Consider the following 20,742-nt stretch of genomic DNA (forward strand, 5'->3'; position numbering starts at 1 on the left):
TGAGGGGGCTTTTGCTTTGATGTAGGCCCTAAATCCAGGAAAAATCATGTTCAAATTGTGAACCCCAAATCTGGGAACATTTCTATGGAAAGGATTTTTCTGGATTATTGCCATATACTTACACAGCAATAAATTGCTAAAGAAAATAAAATTTGCCGTACCAGTGGTTGAAAAATCTAGAAATTTTCTGTTGCACAAATCAATGGAACATTGAAATTCAGTGCCTTGGATGACATCATAGTTCTGCTCATGAATATGCATGATAACATTAGCATAAAAACAAGAAAAAAAATCAAAATATGGGTTAAAATTGCAAAACAAAAATTTAAAATCAGGTTAATTGAAACCCAAAGATCATGTCAACGGCTTTTATTAAAATTTATAAAAATATTTTTGTATTTCCTGGTTCCTTTATTTATTTGTGTAGTTTAGGCAATATCACTGCTGCTGTCTCGGGGAATTTAGCGGTGCACCTCTGTGAACCAGGAAACCTAAACCAGGAGCACTGATCGCCATTGACGTGACTAGGCGTGCAGACCACTAATTCAAATGAGAATTTTTGACCAGCTCATTAGCATTAAAAGTGCCCCCCACAGTATCTTTTGAAAAAGGAGATTGTTTGGCCCCCAAAATGGTGAGATTGTGTAAATCGTTGCCAGGATCAACTCCCTAGGTCTTTGAGCTTTCATATGAGTGCAGAAGTGCTAAAAACTACGTTTGAAAAATGGTCCTAAGTGCCCGCGAAAGTTGAGGGTTGCCACTTGAAAACTGGCTGCAATCAGACTTCGGACAAATCACTTTTTGGGGGGTGATTTTGTTTTGTGGGAATAATTAAAAATGTAATTGGTTAACCCACAAAAAATTGAAAAGAAATTGAAAGATAAGTGACCAGACAAGAATTTCATTTGTGTTTCAGAAATCTCAGGGATGTTGGCGTGCATGCTATTGGGACCTGAACGGTGCTGATTTTACACTGTTTTCAATGGGGCTTGAATTTGTGGACTAGACCCCGGCCCTAGGAGCCGATTATGAGAAGAGCGCCCTCAAGTGATTTCGTTACACGTTTTACTTTTACATACATACATGTACAGTACATGTACATGTAGATGTGGCGTGCGTGGTCGTAAAATTTCACTCAGGTGTGCTCTGACGGATTGTGTCAGATTGTGTGGCATCCACTGGTAAGTTTAGCTAGCATCGTATGTAGCTATTGAATTCCTGCATGATTTGTGTTCAGGTGTACCCTTAGAACCCCACATTCATGAAAGTAACCTCAATTATTCTACTAGGTAGTACAGTAGGCCCTACAGTAAAAAAAAAATTAAAAATGACAAAGAGCTCCAGTACAGTCAGTAGGCTCAGGCTACCCCCAGAACTAGGTCTGCCACTCCGCCCCGCTCCTACGTACGTCAGACCCCACAGTTCTGGGGGTAGAGTAGGCCTAGGCCTACTATCAATAAAACCATACCCCATGGATGGGCCTACCGACAACTTAGCAGGTTCAACAGAATGTCAGATCAGGCAGTCATACCTGCATGTGTAAAAACTCAATGACAAAAACCCACAGTAAACTTGAGTAATCTCCAATATTTCACCTTAAATTTGTGAACCCCTTGTGTAACCAAGAACTTTCTCTTTCAAAATGTGTCATTAGTTTGGATTAAAATGCTAACACCCAAAAAAGAAATCGGAAAGAACAATGAGTCAAGAGAGCTTCGCAGTCAGACGTTAGAAGTTTCACTGGAGCTTGGACACCTTTTTTGCAAATCAGTCCTCAAAAACCCTTGAACTTTGAGTACTCTTCCGCTAAATGCCCTCTTCATTGTTTTTTTTTGCAGTATTCTCACCTTTCTCATTCTCATCATCCTATTAAATCGGAATATCTCAGTTAATTTTAAAGCCGTGGCTATTGTTACGGCAGCCGTAATGCATCTCCCATTTTCTATCGTTACGGCACTGCAACTGCGCAAGCGCACCAACTTAGTGCAGATATCGGACTTAGTTCCCTTTAAAAAAAATTCCTCCAAAGCCTCCGATGAAAAAAGAAAAAAGATACCTGCTTAGGCCTATACAATTAAAAACCAACCAAAAAAACCCAATAATGGTATAAATAATGGTCCAAGCGCGGATTTGAACTCACACACCAGTGGTTCAGATCCTTCTACCTTAACAACTCAGCCACAAACGTTCAGCGATCCGGGTAATTTTAAAATTATATAAACCGTCGTGGTGATCATCTACGTCATCGCACTTGTGCAGTTCAGTGCCATAACAATAGAAAATAGGAGATGCGTTATGGCTGCCGTAACAATAGCCATGTTGTAATTTTAAAGGTATTGAGCTGATTTAAATATCTCATGTTATAAGCTCTCAAATGATACCAAGTTCGTTGGGGTCCCTTCAGAAACTCTAAATGTCATGGAACTCACTAACTGTAGGCCTACATGGTGTACCTTGGAACTTTGCTGTGCGGTATGGGATGGCCATGATAGGCAAACTTCCAGAAAGGTTTATACAAACCTCAATATAGATAGCCAGCCATGTACAAACTCGCATATAAACACATTGTGGCTCTTTCAATTGTGCCATCACAGCTACATGCATTTGTGCAACAGATTTCATACCTTCGGTGAAGTTTGATGTCTGATGGGGAGGTTTCTTCACCGTATATCCTCATTACAATGGTGAAATTCTTGGGCATTTTGCCTATCCACTCACCAGAAAATCAGCAGCATGTTCTGTCAATCACTGTCAATTGCATGACCAGCGATGACAGTTTGACCAATTGCAACACAGCTCCTATCTTTTCCTTCTTGTTTTCCTGTCTCCCAGAGATAAAAGCCACACTGTGATTGGCCCAATTTGCTTCTATTTCACTTCAGTGACCAATCATAGCTTGGCTTTTATTTTGTTGTGATCAGGAAAACAAGGATAAGGAGTTTGTAAATGTTACAGTTATGGAAGCAGAGGTAGGCGTACCTCCATGTTACAACGAACCCCACAATTGCGGGGGGGGGGTTAGAGCTCTAGCAGGTGTGGAGCATGTGGACCGACGTGATTCTGAATGCTGCTTCAAACGTGCCAGACCATGAAGTGGGACATCATGGAATTCTGTTGTGTCTTCATTATCATTGTATCTGCTAAACATTTAAAGGAGAATTTAAAATGTAATTTTCACAAAGGGAATTTGCCACGTAACACCCGCACAGTGGCACCCAGCCGTCATATCCGTAGCAAAAGTATGGGACTTGTTGTCTCCTCTCTGCTCAGAGAGGCAAAAATGAACCCCACATAGTCCGTAGTTCTAGGGGTACATTGTACCCAGCAACCACTGCACCATGCCCACTGCATTGTGAAATTTGACATATCACATTTTAATGAAATAAACTCAAAGGTTTTTTCCACCAAAAGTGATGTGAACCTGAGACTGAGAAACATTTCCAAATATGTAAGAAAATTCTTTAAATTTTTTTGATACTCCATGGGGGGACAAAGGTCAGGAGAATGGGAGACAACATCCTCTCCAAAAAGACTGGGAATGAAAGAAAACGGAAAAAAAAACAATAGTGTCTGGGAATTGAACCTAACATCTTGCTTAAGTCCATGTTCATCCCTCTGAACTTATGGGACACCTGTCACCACCATGGTGAAGCCAATAGACAACGCCTTGTCAGGTTGGCAATGCTACCGTGTATTATTAATGTGTTATGAAATATCAACAAATGTTGCTCAACTGTATCTGGAAAACCTGTAAGAAATCCTGTCATTGTAAAATCCTTAGTTGTAAAATTCAGTCTTTTAAAGCATCATCCATCAGCACTGGATGGATTGAAATCAGTTCACAGAGCAATTACATGTAACCCTGTTTTCTCCTTTTCATTAATGAAGGTTACCATGGCAGCACCTACTCAACAGTCTGGTGCCAGTGGGGGCAACCAAAACCCAACTAGTAACCCTACCATGTCTGGTGCTCGAAGTGAAATCACTTGTGTGTCACTGTATTGCAGATTGGGGCAAGAAACGGTGCAAGAAATAGTCGCCAAGACCAATGAGATATTTGGTGTCATGAAATCTATGCAGGTATGCAAACTTCAAGTCCATGCATATTAGCTTGGATTCCTATTACATACACAGTACATGCATGCATACAGGTGTATGCCCAAATATTTGAACCGTTATAGTTTGCGATAATGCACGTGCAGTCCATGTTTTTACAGTCTGTATGTGCCTGTGCTTAAAATTGCAGTATTCTTTGCAGTTAAGGGATATGATAACACCTGAGGCAAAGTGCAAGGTGCTGTGTAGTTCTCCTGTTTCACGGCAGTCAGCAATTCTTTTGTCACATGCACATTGTGCCCAGTACTTTCAAAACAATGAAGGTTGTGACTCACGCAGGATATCAGTGTAACCTGTAATTGTAAGCTTTTCTGGTGGACATGATAGTGTGGTGTTGCATACCTTGCACCACACAAACAGCACCTTAGTGTCCAAAATGATGAGTGATGTTAATCATGCCATAGTCTTGTGACCTCCCTGAACATTTGGAATTACTATTTTCAAAAAATGTAACAAGCACGACATATCTTTGGTTCCAGTTTTAATGCTAACCCCATAGGCTGTTTTGCTAGGCACCGTCCTCAGTCCTTCAAATTCTCTGAATATCTATTTGAAAAAAACTGCTTTCTGCCTCAATCCTGCAAAATCCTCCAATATTTCTTGGATACGCTCCTTTGAAAAGTACCCACTACTTCAATCCTCCAAAATCCTCTGGCAATTGCTGTCATTGTGTTGAGGCAGTGCGAATGGTATCCTGGAGCAGTATGGGGGACTTCATGTAATCCAGACATTAATGCATGGTGAGCATAAACAGTGCAAGGTCTAACACAATGCATCCTTTGCAGTCAGCCACACTCTTTTGCCATTCTTCCTCAATCCTCCAAAATCCTCTGGCAATTGCTGTCATTGTGTTGAGGCAGTGCGAATGGTATCCTGGAGCAGTATGGGGGACTTCATGTAATCTAGACATTAATGCATGGTGAGCATAAACAGTGCAAGGTTTAACACAATGCATCCTTTGCAATCAGCCACACTCTTTTGCCATTCCTCCTCAATCCTACAAAATCCTCTGGCAGTTCCTGTCATTGTGTTGAGGCAGTGCGAATGGTATCCTGGAGCAGTATGGGGGACTTCATGTAATCTAGACATTAATGCATGGTGAGCATAAACAGTGCAAGGTCTAACACAATGCATCCTTTGCAGTCAGCCACACTCTTTTGCCATTCTTCCTCAATCCTCCAAACTCCTCTGGCAATTGCTGTCATTGTGTTGAGGCAGTGCGAATGGTATCCTGGAGCAGTATGGGGGACTTCATGTAATCTAGACATTAATGCATGGTGAGCATAAACAGTGCAAGGTCTAACATCCTTTGCAATCAGCCACACTCTTTTGCCATTCTTCCTCAATCCTCCAAAATCCTCCAAAACCACCCATAGGATTTTAGAGGACTGAGGAGGGTTAAGGACTTGTGTGGTGTACCTACATGCACATGGACCTACATGTACATATACAAGAGGCAGTTGTTAACGCTCGGCTTTTTTTTTCATGATTAATTTCATGCCTCCACTTGCAAACTGCTAAACATAAATATCAGTTCATTCAGTTTGGCTTAATGAATCAGGGAGGCTCCAATACATGTACATGTGAGTCAGTAGAGAGTCCACATCACCAAGAAGTGTCCCAATGTCAAGTGACTTGCTGCAGTCTCATTAAGGTGGTAACACCTGTAGTCAGAACATTGAGGGACCTGTTCATTCCCTCGGCCACGAGGAGGCATTACGTGTATGCTCCCAAGTGTGTGCTATGATGTCTTTTATTTCAGTTACCGAATGGAGTCTCCCCTGTAAACCCTGCTCACCAGGCCAAACTGCAGGATTTAATTCGAAACTCACAGCGGCATTTCAAACGGCTACGATTACTATATGACAAGTGTAACCAGCTGTCTGGAGGAATGGACCAAAGTAATGCAGAGGTACAGTACATGTAGGATTATGCCACCAGAATGTGCCATTTGAAATTCAAACTACTGAATTAGCTGTTATAAAGTATGTACGTTAAAGGCTACATGCTCATGGAACTGAAGTACCTTCACTTATGTGGTGATAGGAAAAGCAGAATTTGCCACACTGTGTAATAGTTTAAGATACTCGGAATCTGTCCTGCATGCTTTGCTTGTAGAAAGTAGTAAAAGAAGACGGAAGAAATTCTGAATAATGTACCTCATTATGCAACTTGCACGTAAAGGCACATCGTATGTGAAGTGCGTATGTTCTTGGAGTATGACGCATCTATAAAGCCTCGGCAAAATAGGACCGTGCAGTGAGGACATTGTGTTCTGTTTACACACCATACGTGTGTATTTTCTTGTGGGAGCCAGGTAGTGATAGTTGATGTAAAGCTCTACAGGCAAGCGCACTTGTGCGTCTAAAGAAAGTGATCCATCATAAATACATGGCCTATTTACCTGCAGGTGTTTGCAGGCATGTTTTGCCTTGTCTGTGTAGAGCAAAGTGAAATGTTTACTCACCGATTGTGCATTTCAGTTTTTGGCACATCAGCTTGGATTTACCAGCTTAGAAAACAGACATAGCTGATCGGTGTTCTACATTTGGAGTGTTCCATGGGTTTGAGCACATAACATGGATATACCAAGGAGGCTGCACTTCACACCGGGAGTCAGTGTTGTCGTTATTGAATAAAGTTCCTCGCGACTGGTGCATGTACAGAAGAAAGGGAAGCTTTGTGATTCTCTTGTAAGCTTTCCTCTGTTCGGATATTGATATGATAGGAGTTAATCCCATGGAAGGATGGTCAAGATAGTCTCAGTGATCTGTCAGGCCTGGGATCAGAGGACAAGGTCATGAATGCCAAGCGTGAACGACAAGAATTGATGGAGGTATGTATGTCTTTTTACTAAGGAGTGGTTGAATGGTCCAGTTTGACCACACTGTGTGTTCATCCCATTGGCTTTCCCAAGGTGGGCCATAGCACATGGATTGTTCACGAATTACTGTTGACCATGCTCAATTAAGAAGATTGCTGATTTGCAGTTGAGTTCATCACTTTAGTTGGGTTTTACATATCTAGGAAGATCGAGATATCTTGTCATCATTGTCGAGTTCACCTTGCCTTTTGTATTGCACTGTATGATACACAGTTTCTGCGATTTCCAATCGTTACAGAAATTATATTGATGATGTGAAATTGTACTGATGAGTGGAAATAATACTTGCTACGATTTTGCTGTGAAATCCTCAAAATTGCACTGTAAGTTTGATAATACTGTTCCCCATCATCAAAACCAATTTTGGACAGGTTGAGTTTGCTTGAAGAAATTTACAGATCGCCCGTGTTACATAAATCTTTAATACTTCTGAATAAGTCTTTATCTCTCCTGGCAGAATGTTGTGTACAAAGGATATATGGGTTGAGATATGGTTAGCACCATTGGTATCAGGTTGAAACGGTTGAGTGTGGACGGGTAATTTTTAATATTCACAAGAAAAAGGACAGGCAGATGTTGAATCTTAGAGGAAATCCTGAAGTGCTCTCTAGGTTATTGTGGATGATGACTACATTTATGTGATCTTGACCTTTTACAGAAAGTACAAAGCAAGAATGAACAGTTGAGGCAAGTCATAGAGCGGCTGAGGGCTTTGATCTGGGACATCAACACAATGATGGCCATGAGGCATGCCCCTTGGCCTTGATCACGACAGAAACACTCAAAAGTGGTTTTGACATCTGTAGGAGAAATGCGAGTTCATGCACGGCTTTAAAAATCGACAAAAACACAGCATGGTGCTATGAGAGACATGTACATGTACAACATTGATCTGTGCCTTAAGCATGCTTATGATGAGACACAGCAGATGGGCTTGACCATGAAGGAGACTGAATAAGATGGCCTTGAATACCATGGCTTTGATAAAGTTTGATGACGGTGAGACAGACGAGCAGAGAGGCATTGATGACCACAGGAGAAGTCCAAGTATGGTACCTTGCAGTAGAGGACAGCCTTGACAGAAAAATACACATGGATGTTATGATGATGGCTACACGTACATGTATGATGCCGCCAGTCCACGACTGCCTCAGTTTGACCTCAATTTGACCCCAAATGACAGTCTCTCTCACGTCACAACAACGAACCTTTCCCACACAAGGATTTACCTTGTACGTGTAAATTAATTTGTGATGTGGTCTGCTGCAACTATCTAGCAAACAGTGCTGGAGGGCCGAATGTCGTGTGCGCTAAATGTACCGTGTATCTTCACATGAGAGTGCATCAGATCCATGTGTTTTGTATATCAGCTAAGCCAAGGTAGCTGATATTGAAAGTCAGGATTCGAACCAACTCTGTCTGTAGAGTAAAGATTTCTTTTGAAATCCGTTGTCTTCTGTATATTGACGGTGAGATAAACAGACCTTGGGTCCCAAGCTGGCTGTTGATAGCTTATCACTTCAGCTTGCTTTCTGTAGACCAAGGAGTAGATTGTAATATGTTACTTCAGGTTTTGTTCTGGGCTGGGGTTTGGATGGGGAATGTGGCTGGCTGGAGATTTTGCAAAAAGGCTCAACAAATGACAATTTCTCTCTTTGGAAGGGGGGGGGACATCAGCATATGAAAAGGTGAAAGGGGTGATCGTTGGATATCATCTAATGACTTGCGATGGCATAGTTCACGAAAGAGCTTATGCCCCATTCCCCGCTGCTGTGACACTTCAAAATGTTCATGGTGCTCTTTTTCAAGATGAATTTTTTTTGCGTTGGGGAGATGTTAATTATATATAACGGTTTTTTGCCCTTACCCAACGTATATTAATATACGTTGGGTAAGGGCAAAAAAGCGTTATATATAATTCATGGTGCTCGTTTTTCGTGATCTTTTCTTTTCCCCCTTTTTTCAGGGTGTGGCAGATTTCTGGGATGTTGGGGACATTTCAGTTGATATCTTTCAATAGAATGAAGGGGTTTAGGATATGGATTGCAGGACACCCCCACTTGTCTCCCACGAAAAGATGGACTTTCTTGATTTGATATACACTGTCTGAAATGTTGGTACACAGTAATTTTGAGTGCTATCTCGTCTTCATTGTCTAACACAGCTTCTAGGACGAGGACTTTATTGTAGTATAGCCTAATATCTAAGCTAATAAAACGCAAATTATGCTCTTACGGGAAACCTGTGCAATGCGACACCATTATTGGTCCTTTACAGTGCTGAAATAGAGACCCATTCACAAGTTACAAGGTGAACAATGGTAAAATTCTCTTGTAATTGTCTTTTGGTCTCTTGTGGTGGTATTAAGAGGTCTTGACAACACCTCTGCCTTTATATGTGCATAAATGTACATATTTTGATAGCAACAGAATGTGTTTTGGGGCAATTACCGTTGTTCAAAGACCGCTGGTAGTTTGTGCGTGTACGTTTTAGCAGCCTAATATTTGATCGATCTGCCACGTGCCACCCTTTTGAGTTCTGACAAAGATGGGAAATAGCGAATCTATCGCCGCTACAAAGAATCAGCGCTTGGGTTAGACAGATTCAAAGCCGTGGCTTAAATTTCTGGGTTCTACGAAGTTACGTTATTTTAGCCACGTCGATGTCATTTGCACATACAAAGATAGGATCCGCCATAATCGAAAAGCTCTCGGTCAATCGGCCATTGAATGACGGGATTTGTCATCTCCATGAAGGTGTTAAGTTCGGACATGGTCGACACTATACTTCGTTTTTATGCAGCTTTGATCAAGTAGTATCATTAGTGTCAACTGCACAGAGGGTGAAATTACTGCATGAGAATGATTTCCCTACCGTTTAATGGTCATGTTAAATTTGATTTTTGACAAATTTTCTCATGTTTATCTGAAAGGATGCCAAGAAGCCAAAAACTGTTTTCAAAAAATTAATGTATTGACAAACATGAAAGATTGGGCTGTGAATAAGGAATAACGATTAAAAAGTTTATAGCGTCACTATGAAAATCTTGATTAATATTGACAAAGCGGCTTAACTACTTGCTAGGAGGCATGATTGGCTTTATTTTATTTAAGTCTTTTTTAAATGAGGGTAAGCTCCATCAGTGCACAGCACTGCTTTCCATAGAGGCCCTCAATTAAAATACAACCATTAAACATTAAAATAGTATAAAAACCGTTATATATAAAAAGCACAGCAAAAACATTTTACTTACAATGAAGTCACCTAGAACATTAATTCGGGAAAGAGAAAAACTTGTAAATAAATAACTTAAAATACAAAAATCTAGAAACAAATATACATAAAATTGAGCTCAGTATCAGACCTTTGGAACATGTGTTCGGATTTCGCAACTATTAATAATAAGATAAGATGATATGATTAATTGGTTCGACGACATAATTTGGCAAATAATTCAAATTGTCTGTTAATTATCTGAATTTAAGGATATGTGCCTTGAATTTGCTTTTTAAAACTGACGAGCGTAGGCAAAGTTTTCATGTCAGGTGGAGGGTCATTCAGTGACCTGGCTCCTGGCATCACTAAGCCTGTAACCAAGTGTTAGTCCTGCTGTCCGGTCTTGGAGTACCTAAATTTGATTTATGTAATTATTGGCAGCAACTCAATCGTTTCGTCACTTCAAGTCTCTGAGAGAGTTTAACAACAGTTTTATCAATATGAGTATCCATCTAAGAAACTGGTCAAACCATAAACCAAGGTATTTGAACTCGGTCACCTTCTCCAGAATATCGCCTCCGATTCCAACAGTCAGATTATTGTGAATTTATCTTTTATTTTTTGAGATGTACCAAAAGTCATGACGTTGGTTTTCGAAGCATTAACCATTCCTGAGCGTATAGCTCTGGCATGATTTACCCATTGGTCATTCCCAAATGAACAGCTCAGATTGGGATGAACTATGCTGTGATTATTGTTCAATCCCGTACAGTAATGTCCAGTCTCACTATTAACAGAAGTTGCTCAATGTAAATTTGTACGATGTAAGTAGTTGTATGTATAGATCAATCCAGTGACTCTCTGTCATTTTTGTTAACGGCTCCTTACCCGACAAGAGACGTTAGACTTGATCAAACCGTGTTACGATGCGGGTGCATGAAAACCTCTTGTCTTTTTCAAATGCAAGCCGTTGAAGGTACGTCTGTACTCTCTTCAGGTTCCTCGCCTGCTCTTCTCCGTAAAACGATTGGTACACGTACTTCTGTGATCGATGGAGGCCAAAATATCTGTAGTATTCTGCATCGGACCAAAAATAAAATTGACTTTTACAAGTTTGTTAAATTTATATTTTAAAACTTTATTTTACAGTATTCATAAGCGGACGGATAAGCGGGCATTTTGCCATGAATTCCATAATAAACCTGAATTCCATCGGACAACAGCGTCTCTGAAGATCAGTGTGTAACTTTAAATCAGTAGCACAGTGTTGTTGGAGCACTTGAATGAACGTATGGATACGGTTACTCACGGTTCCCAAGACGACCCCGAAGGACGTGACTAGTGTACAATAGATGTACAGTACATGTACACGTACACGCGTACATTTCATACTACGAAAGCCCATTAGTACCACCGCTATTTTCAGAAGCAGCCATTTATTTCGTGAGCGGTTATTTTTATTTTACAGACCAGCTATTCGAAGAACTTTACAAAGCAAGGTTTTGGTCGCGGGCCTTGGCTTATTCTACGTATAATGACAACAGCTGGCCTGCATCCGAATGGCTTTAGCTCTATCTACAGCCCTGTTTCAACAAGGCCATAGGTTGCACAAGTCTATTTTTAGTAACTTTATATTTTGCAGAGCAGCTATTTATATTTTCTCGATCAAATGTTACATTTATTTTTTTTTTTTGAGTTGCTATTTATATTTTTTAGAGCAGCTGTTTATAGTTTTATGGTCCATGGATAATATATATTATGGGGCAGCGCCCTCTGTTCTTTCGGCGCGGAGTTGGCCTTCGTTCGGTGTCTTCTAAATTGACAGCTTCCGACCGTATTTATTTCATATTGCATATTTCGGCGAGAGCAACGTGTGTCGTGTTAGTTTGGCGTAGTCGTATTCATTTCCCTCATGTCTGTTTGGTTTACCATAGTCTTTTCGGTTGCTGATGTCTTTGGTTCGCCTGCTGTCGTTTTGGTTTGTGGTTGTCCGTTTTGCTCTTTTGGCCACCCATACAACCCAGACTGCGTTAGAAAGTTTTCCTGACACGTGATCTTAAAGCTTTCGGGATTCTTGTCACTACCATTTTGCAGGCAACCCGGTTCTCTCAAGCTTTCTGCTGTTCACAACATTTGCTTTTCTTCAGTCCAACTGTATCTTAATGACTATAAGCCAGAGACGTTGACTCCAACGTTGATTGCGACGGGACAGGCCATGATGATGATAATAATGGTTGTCTGTAACAAAGAATTGATCTTAACATGGAGAAATACCGGTAAGGAAAGAAACCTGAAACAGGTATACATTTTTCCGATAATGTTAATGGCTATTTTCCACATTGTTCAACCTATAAGAGTTTCTATTTTTTAAACTGAGATCTATTGGAAATTATGACACGAACTGATGAAAATCTACCATGCCGTTTTCGTAAAACGATCTGTTATGAATAGCGAGGTCAGCCAAATTTTTTAACTTTCCACCAGTAAGTGCACATGTGAACCAGAAATGATCATAGTAACAGAGCCCTCTATCGAAACTCTACAGATACATGCCTACTCGTTAAGAGAGTTTTGACATGGTCTCATGTGCTTTCCAGGGGATTGTTCATGAAGCAGCATCTGAGAGTTACGAGTAAAGGATCTTGTAAATTTAGGCCAGGATAGTCAATATTGCACTGACACATAGAATACCATAAACAGCTAAATTTGTGAAAGAAGTTTAAGTTTACCGTCGAAATTTGCTAAATGTATTTAACACGTTTTGGACTTTATCCATTTTAAGCCTGATGTTTGATTTTTTTTTAAGAAATTCAAATTGGGTACGGCATGGATTTTAAGAACTAAAACGGGAAAATTTCGAAGTTGGAGAGTTGCTTTAATTTGCAAAATATATTACCACAAAGTTGTCCGGTTTATGATACCACCTGAGCGTTGTTTGGATACATAGGCGTGAAAGAGCTAAAGACCAGCAACAGAACCAAAATTATGCTTACATTATCGTTCCAACAGGGAGGAGAGTCAAGCCAGAAAAGACGTAAAAGATTAAGGGTGGTAGGTAAAGGACGGAAGCCGCGTAGATGGTTGGTGCCACCGCACTTGCCACAAAAACCGCCAAACCATCGATGCATGCCACCAGGGCAAAAGCTGTGCCTGTCATAAAAGAGGTGGAAAAAGCATCTATTTCAACTTGGAGGCAAAACGGGTCCAGAGCACCGTCCACAGTAGCGTAACTAAGCCTAAACGTCTGGTGGTGGGCACCCGGAGGTGCACTCATTTTTCAAAGGGGCGCCACGAGAAAATAAGCTGCATAGCTACAATAAGGCTCAACGGAGATTATTCACAGATTTCGGATTTTAAATGGGGTGCATCAGGGGTGGGGGCCAATGGCATCCGCCGAGGCACGGCCAGGTTTTAATGATAAATTTGCATGATGCTTATGTAGGGATCTGGGAATTCCCATCCAATTTAGCGAATTGTGTGACCTTTGAACCTTGTGCACGCCTTCAAGGCGTAATTGGGCCCACGTGGGTGCACAGAATGTACATGTACATGTACAGTACAAGTATTTTCTGTAAGTCTTGCCTGTCGGCCGTAAGTGGCCTACAGTATGATACTTTTTGACGGCACTGAAGTTGGGCGGGTTTCCAAGGTTTTTTGGGGAGTGCTGTGCGAGACGTCTGGGTGGATGGACGTCGTGATGGCTCGGCCGGGAATCACATAGATTAGCACCGGTTTAATTGTCCAAGCAGTTGTGATTCTAGTGATGGCGAAATAAAAGAAATCCAGTCCGCTTGAATACCCAAGTCTTTCAGTGCCTGCTGAACTTTCTTTTTGCCTGCCTGGCCTCCATTTCCCCCTTCAGTGGCGGACGGACCCCCGCCCCCGAGCGATCGGCCAGGGGCCGGCCCGGCCCTATATTATGAGAAGGCCTTCATGAATACCAATTCTGTCATAGAGTTTTCATAACTTCATGGCGACCTAGTTATTTTCAAGGGCTCTTGAAGTGTGATCTTACTTTAGGAGAGCAGGCATTATCTGAAGTTATACCGAACACTTGAATTTATTGCATGTTAACAATAAGTACCAAAAATTTGGGGGAGGCGCATTCGCTTTTGAATCTTTATGGCCACGAAATCCCAGGAAAGTTTAAGCAAATATAAAGTTATCAGATTACTCTGCCCAAACAAATCCCGTCTAGATTTTCTTCTTCGGATCCAAATTCTCTCTTTTAGCCCAACAGAATCATTGAAACCAAATCTATTACGTGTCTGTATTAAACTGTACAACGGTACCTGTAATGAAACACTTTGTGTCTAAGATGGCGTCGTAGTTCACCGATGAGCACAAATATTTCCATTCCACTGTAACTTAAAGTCCCCAAAACATCCTATAAGGGTTATGTACACAAATGATCGTAGAATTAAATAGGACCCTAAAAGGCTACAGTTCAAGGAATTAATTTCTTAGAAATCTACTCAGTGGGCAAGTTAACCGTTACCCATCCCATCAACACCACCGTTACTATAGCCAACGCTCTCCTGCAATCATTACTCACCGATTTCTGTTGGATCAACTATTTTGGACAGGATTGATCGTGCCACTGGCATTGCTGTCGCTCGGAAAGCACCCATGAGATTCGCTGCAACACATCAAATTTTAGTATAAATAAACAAATATTAAATAAATCGTTATATAAATTGAAGCTTGGATTTTTCTATCAATTGGTTAATGTTGATTCCATTATAAACATTTGGACATACTATCAGTTTTTTTTTATAATGACACGGTTTTCAGTTCAGTTTCGAAGCTTTTAATGCATGGGCATTGAGTTATTTTCGGTCAAAACCGAAAACTGTCCACTTGGTCGTCAGGCTCTGTGAAGGTCATCTACTTACCAGCGTAGATCAGCCAGGTTGTCTGAGACACACTCATTACAATATTGAAGGCGAGTAGGCTTAGACAACTGATTTGCATAATCCAGTATTCCTCCAAGCAGATAGCAAATAACTTCGATCCAGCAACCATTCCTATGGAAAAAGGGATCTGATTTTAACATGTACTTTTAATGGATGAGGTATTGGACGGCACTTGAGTTGATTTCCAAGTGTTAAAGTGGGTGAAACCTGAGTAAAAATGACGTTTTTCTCATAGGGTGCTTATTTGCCCAGGCAATAACAACTCACCGGCAGACGCTGTGAGAAATCCGAACGCCCCAGCCAAGCCAGCGCTGAGAGCATCCCAACAGAAAGGCGCTGCTGAGCCATAAATGATGAAGATGGAGATGGTGCCGTTGATGTTAATGATGATAACAAATAGGAAGAAGTCTAGGAGAAGCATCTGCCATCGGCGGCCGTTCTCATTGAACTTGAGAAGCTTCACCATACTCCTGCAAGCTTCTCTGAGCCCTTTGCGATGGTCGGGGATGTTGTCACGGTCTACAGTCTCAATCAGAATGCCTGGGACGGCAATATAGATTAGGCAGAGGATATTGCACCCAAAAGCTATTAGCAATGGAGGGAGAGTGCCAAAATCACGTACCAAGTATCCGACACCTACTTGGGCGAGTCCGCTTAGCAATAAGAAAGTCATCTCAGCAAGCGCGATTCGTAAAGTTCGTTGTGTCTCTGTTGTAATGTCGACAATGTAGGAGATGCAACCTGCAAATAGTAACCCAGATCTACCAGTCGACCCCAGCAAAACCTCCCCGACAAAAAGTACTGGAAGAGGCAGTTCCCCGTAAATGGTTGCTATATAGACTGCCTCCTGGATAATGTAGCCAACGAGTGGGATGGCAATGCACATTTTCCTGCCTAACTTGTCACTTAAAGTGCCCAAAAGAATCGACGCTATTAGCATCGGTACACTTCCAGCCATGCTCAAGTACAGCAACCAAAGGGAAGCTTGCAACTGGATGTCGTCCTCTCTTGCTTTGTATTCTGTGTCGTTGATGTCGCATCCCGCGAAGTCGTCAAGAGTGGACATGTTGTACATCAGTTCGCCAAACCGGCTCTTCAAGTAGAACGGCCGAACGAGACCCATGGAATTAGAGCCGACCACGGCCAGTGCAATCACGGGTTCTACAGTCACCCATCGGTGCCGAGCCCGCTCGCGATTTGGGACCATTCGTTCCTCAATATCTGCAAAACTCTCGTGAAGTTCTGCCTCTCTATTTTCCGTCATTTCGTTTTCAGATTCGGTTTAGTTCTCCTGGGTATCGAAAGACACATTTGACTCAGGGTAAGACAAACCCGTGTTTGAACCGTCACTTATGTGCTGGATATTGAATAAAAATGGACTTCGTACATGAAACGAGGTCTGTGTGCAGTCGTGGCGCCAACGCTGAACAGTCTCGTTGGCTTGAACCATGTAACTTCTGTCAAAATTCAACGAAGCCCGTGTTTTACACCTCACATTGAGACGATTGTATTTGTACGTCAGTTGCCATCGGTCGAGTGGAAAGTTCAACACGCTATTTCTGATGTTGACATTAATAGATTAGATCTTACTGAAATGTGTTAACCTGCATTTCACCTTTGCACAAAGATGGATGTTGAACACCTGACGTATAAACTCTGACTTATGCGACACTGAGAAGGGGGACCAAAAAAGAACAGCTGTTGGAAAACCCGGAGGTGAACTGAAAGGATTTAATACCACTTCGAGGCCTGTTGTTCCGATCCTAGATGAGTGTTACGTAATGGAAAATAAAATGAAATGGAAACATTAACATATTGGAAAGGTATGGCTTATTTGCAGTAAGAATGGTCTTAGCCTAAGACGTTTAGTTAATACCTGTGCATACAAGTACATTTACTCACAAGCAATGCAAATTATTCGATAAACAAAGGCCATTACTCTCGTTTCGATGACCTTGGTGTGTAGCTAGTCGAGAATCAAATACAAATGCGAAAGAATCTATATTTCGTGGCGAAACACGATCTACCACAGAATCGAAAACACCATAAAATACTGAGCCCTAAAACAGTATATTTTGTGTCAGCAGAGACAAAAACGAAGAGGAAAAAAGGCACGCGGAGACCTCTGTCTTTTTCCATGCCAGTTACACACCTTTTAGCGAATTTTCGGTTGGTTATTAAACCAATACTCATGCACTGTGAATGTATCACCAAATTCTAGTATCATCAAAGGGAATACAGGGGTTTAGCTGGGATTTAAAAGTTTTCCATGGTGATGCAGGAGGTTTATAAGAAGATAAAAATCAGTATACTGGCGAAAGACCGAACTTTCCTAATGTTGATTGGCCGTCAATGGCAGGACACCTTGTCTACCCTATTCTGTGTATTCTTTAGTAAAGTAGCGATAAGTTACGTTTTTAAACCCGAGAGAAAATCTATTGTAACAGAACAGTCGTGGAGTGTGGGAAACACTTCTTATTTGAAAACTCTTTAACGACATCAAATATTATTTTGTTTCGATATATTTTAATTTGATACGAGCACAGGCGATTTGTGTGAAAATGGTTCTTCGAGTGGTTTTCCAGAAAAAAAGGTGGTGACATAATTCTAGACCATTCGTCTTGCAGACCGCAGAGCTACTTTAGCGTTGAGATGTACACACATCTATACTACATTTGTCACTTGTACTCTGCTGCATACGAAGCTGTATTAGGGACTTGTATGGTGAATGATTCTCTCCTCGAGCTAACTCGTTCGACTTCTATGTCGCACTTTTATGTCCTACGTATCACTTGCAGACCTGCCGACATGCTTTACTCCTTCCCAAGGTCAGACATTACCACATAATAGATTAAAATTTGAAATGAACTGAAGACTCATTTAAATACCTTTTAATCTATTGTGTGGTAATGCCTGACCTCAGGAAGGAGCACGGCTAGGTTGCTGGTCTGCACGCATGTCCTACGTGGAGGAGAGATTTTTGTTTGTTTCACCGTGCCCCATTACAGTCTCGTAGCTGAATATAATGTGCTTTCAAAGTCCAAAGGGGATCAAGTACGCCAAAGTTCGAAGCTTGCACAGGTTTGAATGCTGTGCATAGGTCCACATTGCTTCAGATGAAGCGCCATTATCCCAGACTTTGCAGAGTGTACACATTGCTTGACATTCAACGCAAGACTGGGATTCCGAGTCTGATCTTTGCTGCAGAGGGTTCCGTCTGGAAGGCTGTCCTTTCAGGGTGAGGTTTATATTCTGCGTGAGATAAAGACGCAAAGAACGTGGTTTTAGGGTCTGGGCGTACATACAAGACACCGGTCGCTTCTATACCCATGCATTGATTCTTGTAGCTTCACATGGGCCCTTTGCATGAACGTTACCGAGGAATATAGGCGATGATGCCGGACGTAATCAACGGCAACACTCAACAACTACAGGACATGACCTCCCACTCTAATGGTTGGATAGTCATGCATGTATATGGTTCATATTGTGTTCAAGTGAATTTTGTATGGTTAGTTGTAGACAAATGCTTTCGTGTTTTCGTTTTTATAATGTTACACTTCCGGTATTAACCTTAAAATAAATGACCTCTGCACAGGGCACCTTGGAAGTTGTGGCAAATGACCCATGATGACAGTTTCACGCACCCCCCCAATGTAAAGTTTCGTTGTCTGAATGCATGTACACATTTAGCTGAATTGAACCTTAAGCTCCAGCGATATAATCAAGAAAACAGATATTTGAGAAATGATAATTAATAGCAGGATGATGTCATCATGACGTTATTTCATTCTTGGCGACCTCTAGACTTTTAACACGCACACAGCAATTTGGTTGATAACCAAATGTTCCCTTATGTGCGAATCAGATTAATGCAGGTTTGAAGATTCCATTATGACGTCAGAATTTTCAGAAAAATATTTCATTCAGGCGGTGTGTAATGCGTAATTCACTCGCGAAGCGCTGGTCTGGTGCCTTGACTTATTCCTACTCACAGACGCGCCACCATCGTTGGGAGACATCTGGGCATAATTTTTAAAATGTCGACATCCGCTGCACCTCACCGCACAAAACCAACAACGAAGGGAGCAATCTTGGCTGAACCCACTGCATTGAGATCCCTCTATTAGATCGATCTGCACGTGCCACCCTTTTGAATGTCGCTAACAAAAGATGGGAAATAATGAATCCATCGCGTCTAACACCCGTTTCAGACAGGCGTACCAGAGTCGCGCTGAGCTAAATAAAATTAAGAGCAACTCGGGTCGACCCAATTGGATTTTGGTTTCATACATTTGCATTGGGTTTGGGCCATGAAAAGAGCTACTTCTGAATCCAAGTCGCTCTGATGTCGTTCCAAGCGCCTTCAAGTGTCGATCTTTCGCTTGCTTGCACGCCTGATCGCTCCTAATTGTTTCAGACATCGAACTGTCGCCGTACTAAAATTCAAAATTTGCTTTTAAAGCTTGGTTCGGCGCGACTCCCCAAGGCCTGTCTGAAACGGGGATTATTAAAAAAATCAGCGTTCGGCTTGGACGATTCAAAACCGTGGCTTAGATTCTGGGTCCCACGAATTTTCTTTGTTTGAGGCACATTCAAGTAGCATGTGACATCATTTTACACACACAAAGATAGAATTCACCATACTCGAAACTCTCTGTCGATCGGCCATCAATGGACGGGAGTTGTCGTCTCCATGTTAGTGTCAAGCTTGGACGTGGTCGACATTGTGCATGGAATTCGTTTGTATTCGGCTTTGATCAAGCACTAACATTATTAAAGTAACTCAAACTGAACAGAGGGTCAAATTACTGTATGATAAGGTTTTCCCTGTTGTTTAAGGGCTGTTTTATTGGCTATTTGATTTTGACACATTTTCTCATTTTTAACCGAAAGAACGTGTAGCCTGGAAAAATGACACACCTAAGAAAACTTTAGACACTGGGGGAAACTCGCTTGCAAAATACAAAAAAAATCTTTCGCTGGGGATTAGCACAAAAAGACAATCCGGGATCGGGTAAGGACAGGCGCGAGATCTTTGTAAAAAAAATAACACAGAGAAAATTTCTTCAATTCCGGAACAACCAATCAAAAGAAGATTTATATAAAAAAGGGCAAGAGATTAACAAGAAAAAAAAATAACTCCAAAGAGAAAGCGTCAGATACAGTGATTAATCTTCCTAAAAAAAAATCCTCGACGGTTAGACCAACGGACCAAAATAATGACCAACCTTCACATGACCATAAACCAACTCAACTCAAAAGACCTATAGACCCAGACCAAAAAATCAAAAGAAAAGGACCAAACCAAGGAAAATTTAAACCATGACCAGAAACCAAAACCAACGGAACTAACCAAAAGCAAACCAACTTTCAAACTATAACTCAAAGCCAAGTCAAACCACAACTATAAGCCAACAATATTCAAACTGTAACCTTAAAGCCAACACAGTATCAAGAAAAGTACAAATCGATTACACAAACAGCTTTAACAACCTGCAAAGAAAGAAAAAAATGGATACTTATCAATGAAATGTTACGCAACAACAAAAACATCTTCATATAATAACCTAGCAATGCACAGCCATGCTACATGTACTTAAGGTAAAA

At 41.3% G+C, this 20,742-nt stretch overlaps 2 protein-coding genes across 3 annotated transcripts in view; one reads left to right on the forward strand and one right to left on the reverse strand.

Moving 5' to 3' along the window:
* Positions 1 to 1,080: 1,080 nt before the first annotated feature.
* med30 (mediator complex subunit 30) lies at positions 1,081 to 11,436 on the forward strand. The gene is made up of 5 exons (XM_022247907.2): positions 1,081 to 1,181; positions 3,889 to 4,080; positions 5,879 to 6,028; positions 6,845 to 6,952; positions 7,659 to 11,436. The coding sequence occupies exons 2-5, from the start codon at positions 3,895 to 3,897 to the stop codon at positions 7,764 to 7,766; spliced, it is 552 nt and encodes a 183-aa protein (XP_022103599.2). The 5' UTR covers positions 1,081 to 1,181; positions 3,889 to 3,894; the 3' UTR covers positions 7,767 to 11,436.
* LOC110986210 (proton-coupled folate transporter-like) overlaps positions 10,082 to 20,742 on the reverse strand; it is a 14,783-nt gene continuing 4,122 nt past the window's right edge. Inside the window, exons 1-6 of one of the 2 annotated variants that reach the window (XM_087133194.1) lie at positions 16,748 to 18,778; positions 15,400 to 16,423; positions 15,112 to 15,243; positions 14,772 to 14,855; positions 13,210 to 13,366; positions 10,082 to 11,293 (exon numbers count right to left, since the gene is read on the reverse strand). In XM_087133194.1, coding sequence (XP_086989320.1) covers positions 11,173 to 11,293; positions 13,210 to 13,366; positions 14,772 to 14,855; positions 15,112 to 15,243; positions 15,400 to 16,396 — 1,491 coding nt within the window. In that variant the 5' untranslated portion in view covers positions 16,397 to 16,423; positions 16,748 to 18,778 and the 3' untranslated portion in view covers positions 10,082 to 11,172. Of the gene's footprint in view, positions 11,294 to 13,209; positions 13,367 to 14,771; positions 14,856 to 15,111; positions 15,244 to 15,399; positions 16,424 to 16,747; positions 18,779 to 20,742 lie in introns of those variants that run through there. The other variant, XM_087133193.1, reaches the window with a different exon arrangement.

This window comes from Acanthaster planci, linkage group LG02, assembly GCF_054643075.1.
Source record: "Acanthaster planci isolate LZ-2023a linkage group LG02, COTS_SCS, whole genome shotgun sequence".
Classification (NCBI taxonomy): Eukaryota; Metazoa; Echinodermata; class Asteroidea; order Valvatida; family Acanthasteridae; genus Acanthaster; species Acanthaster planci.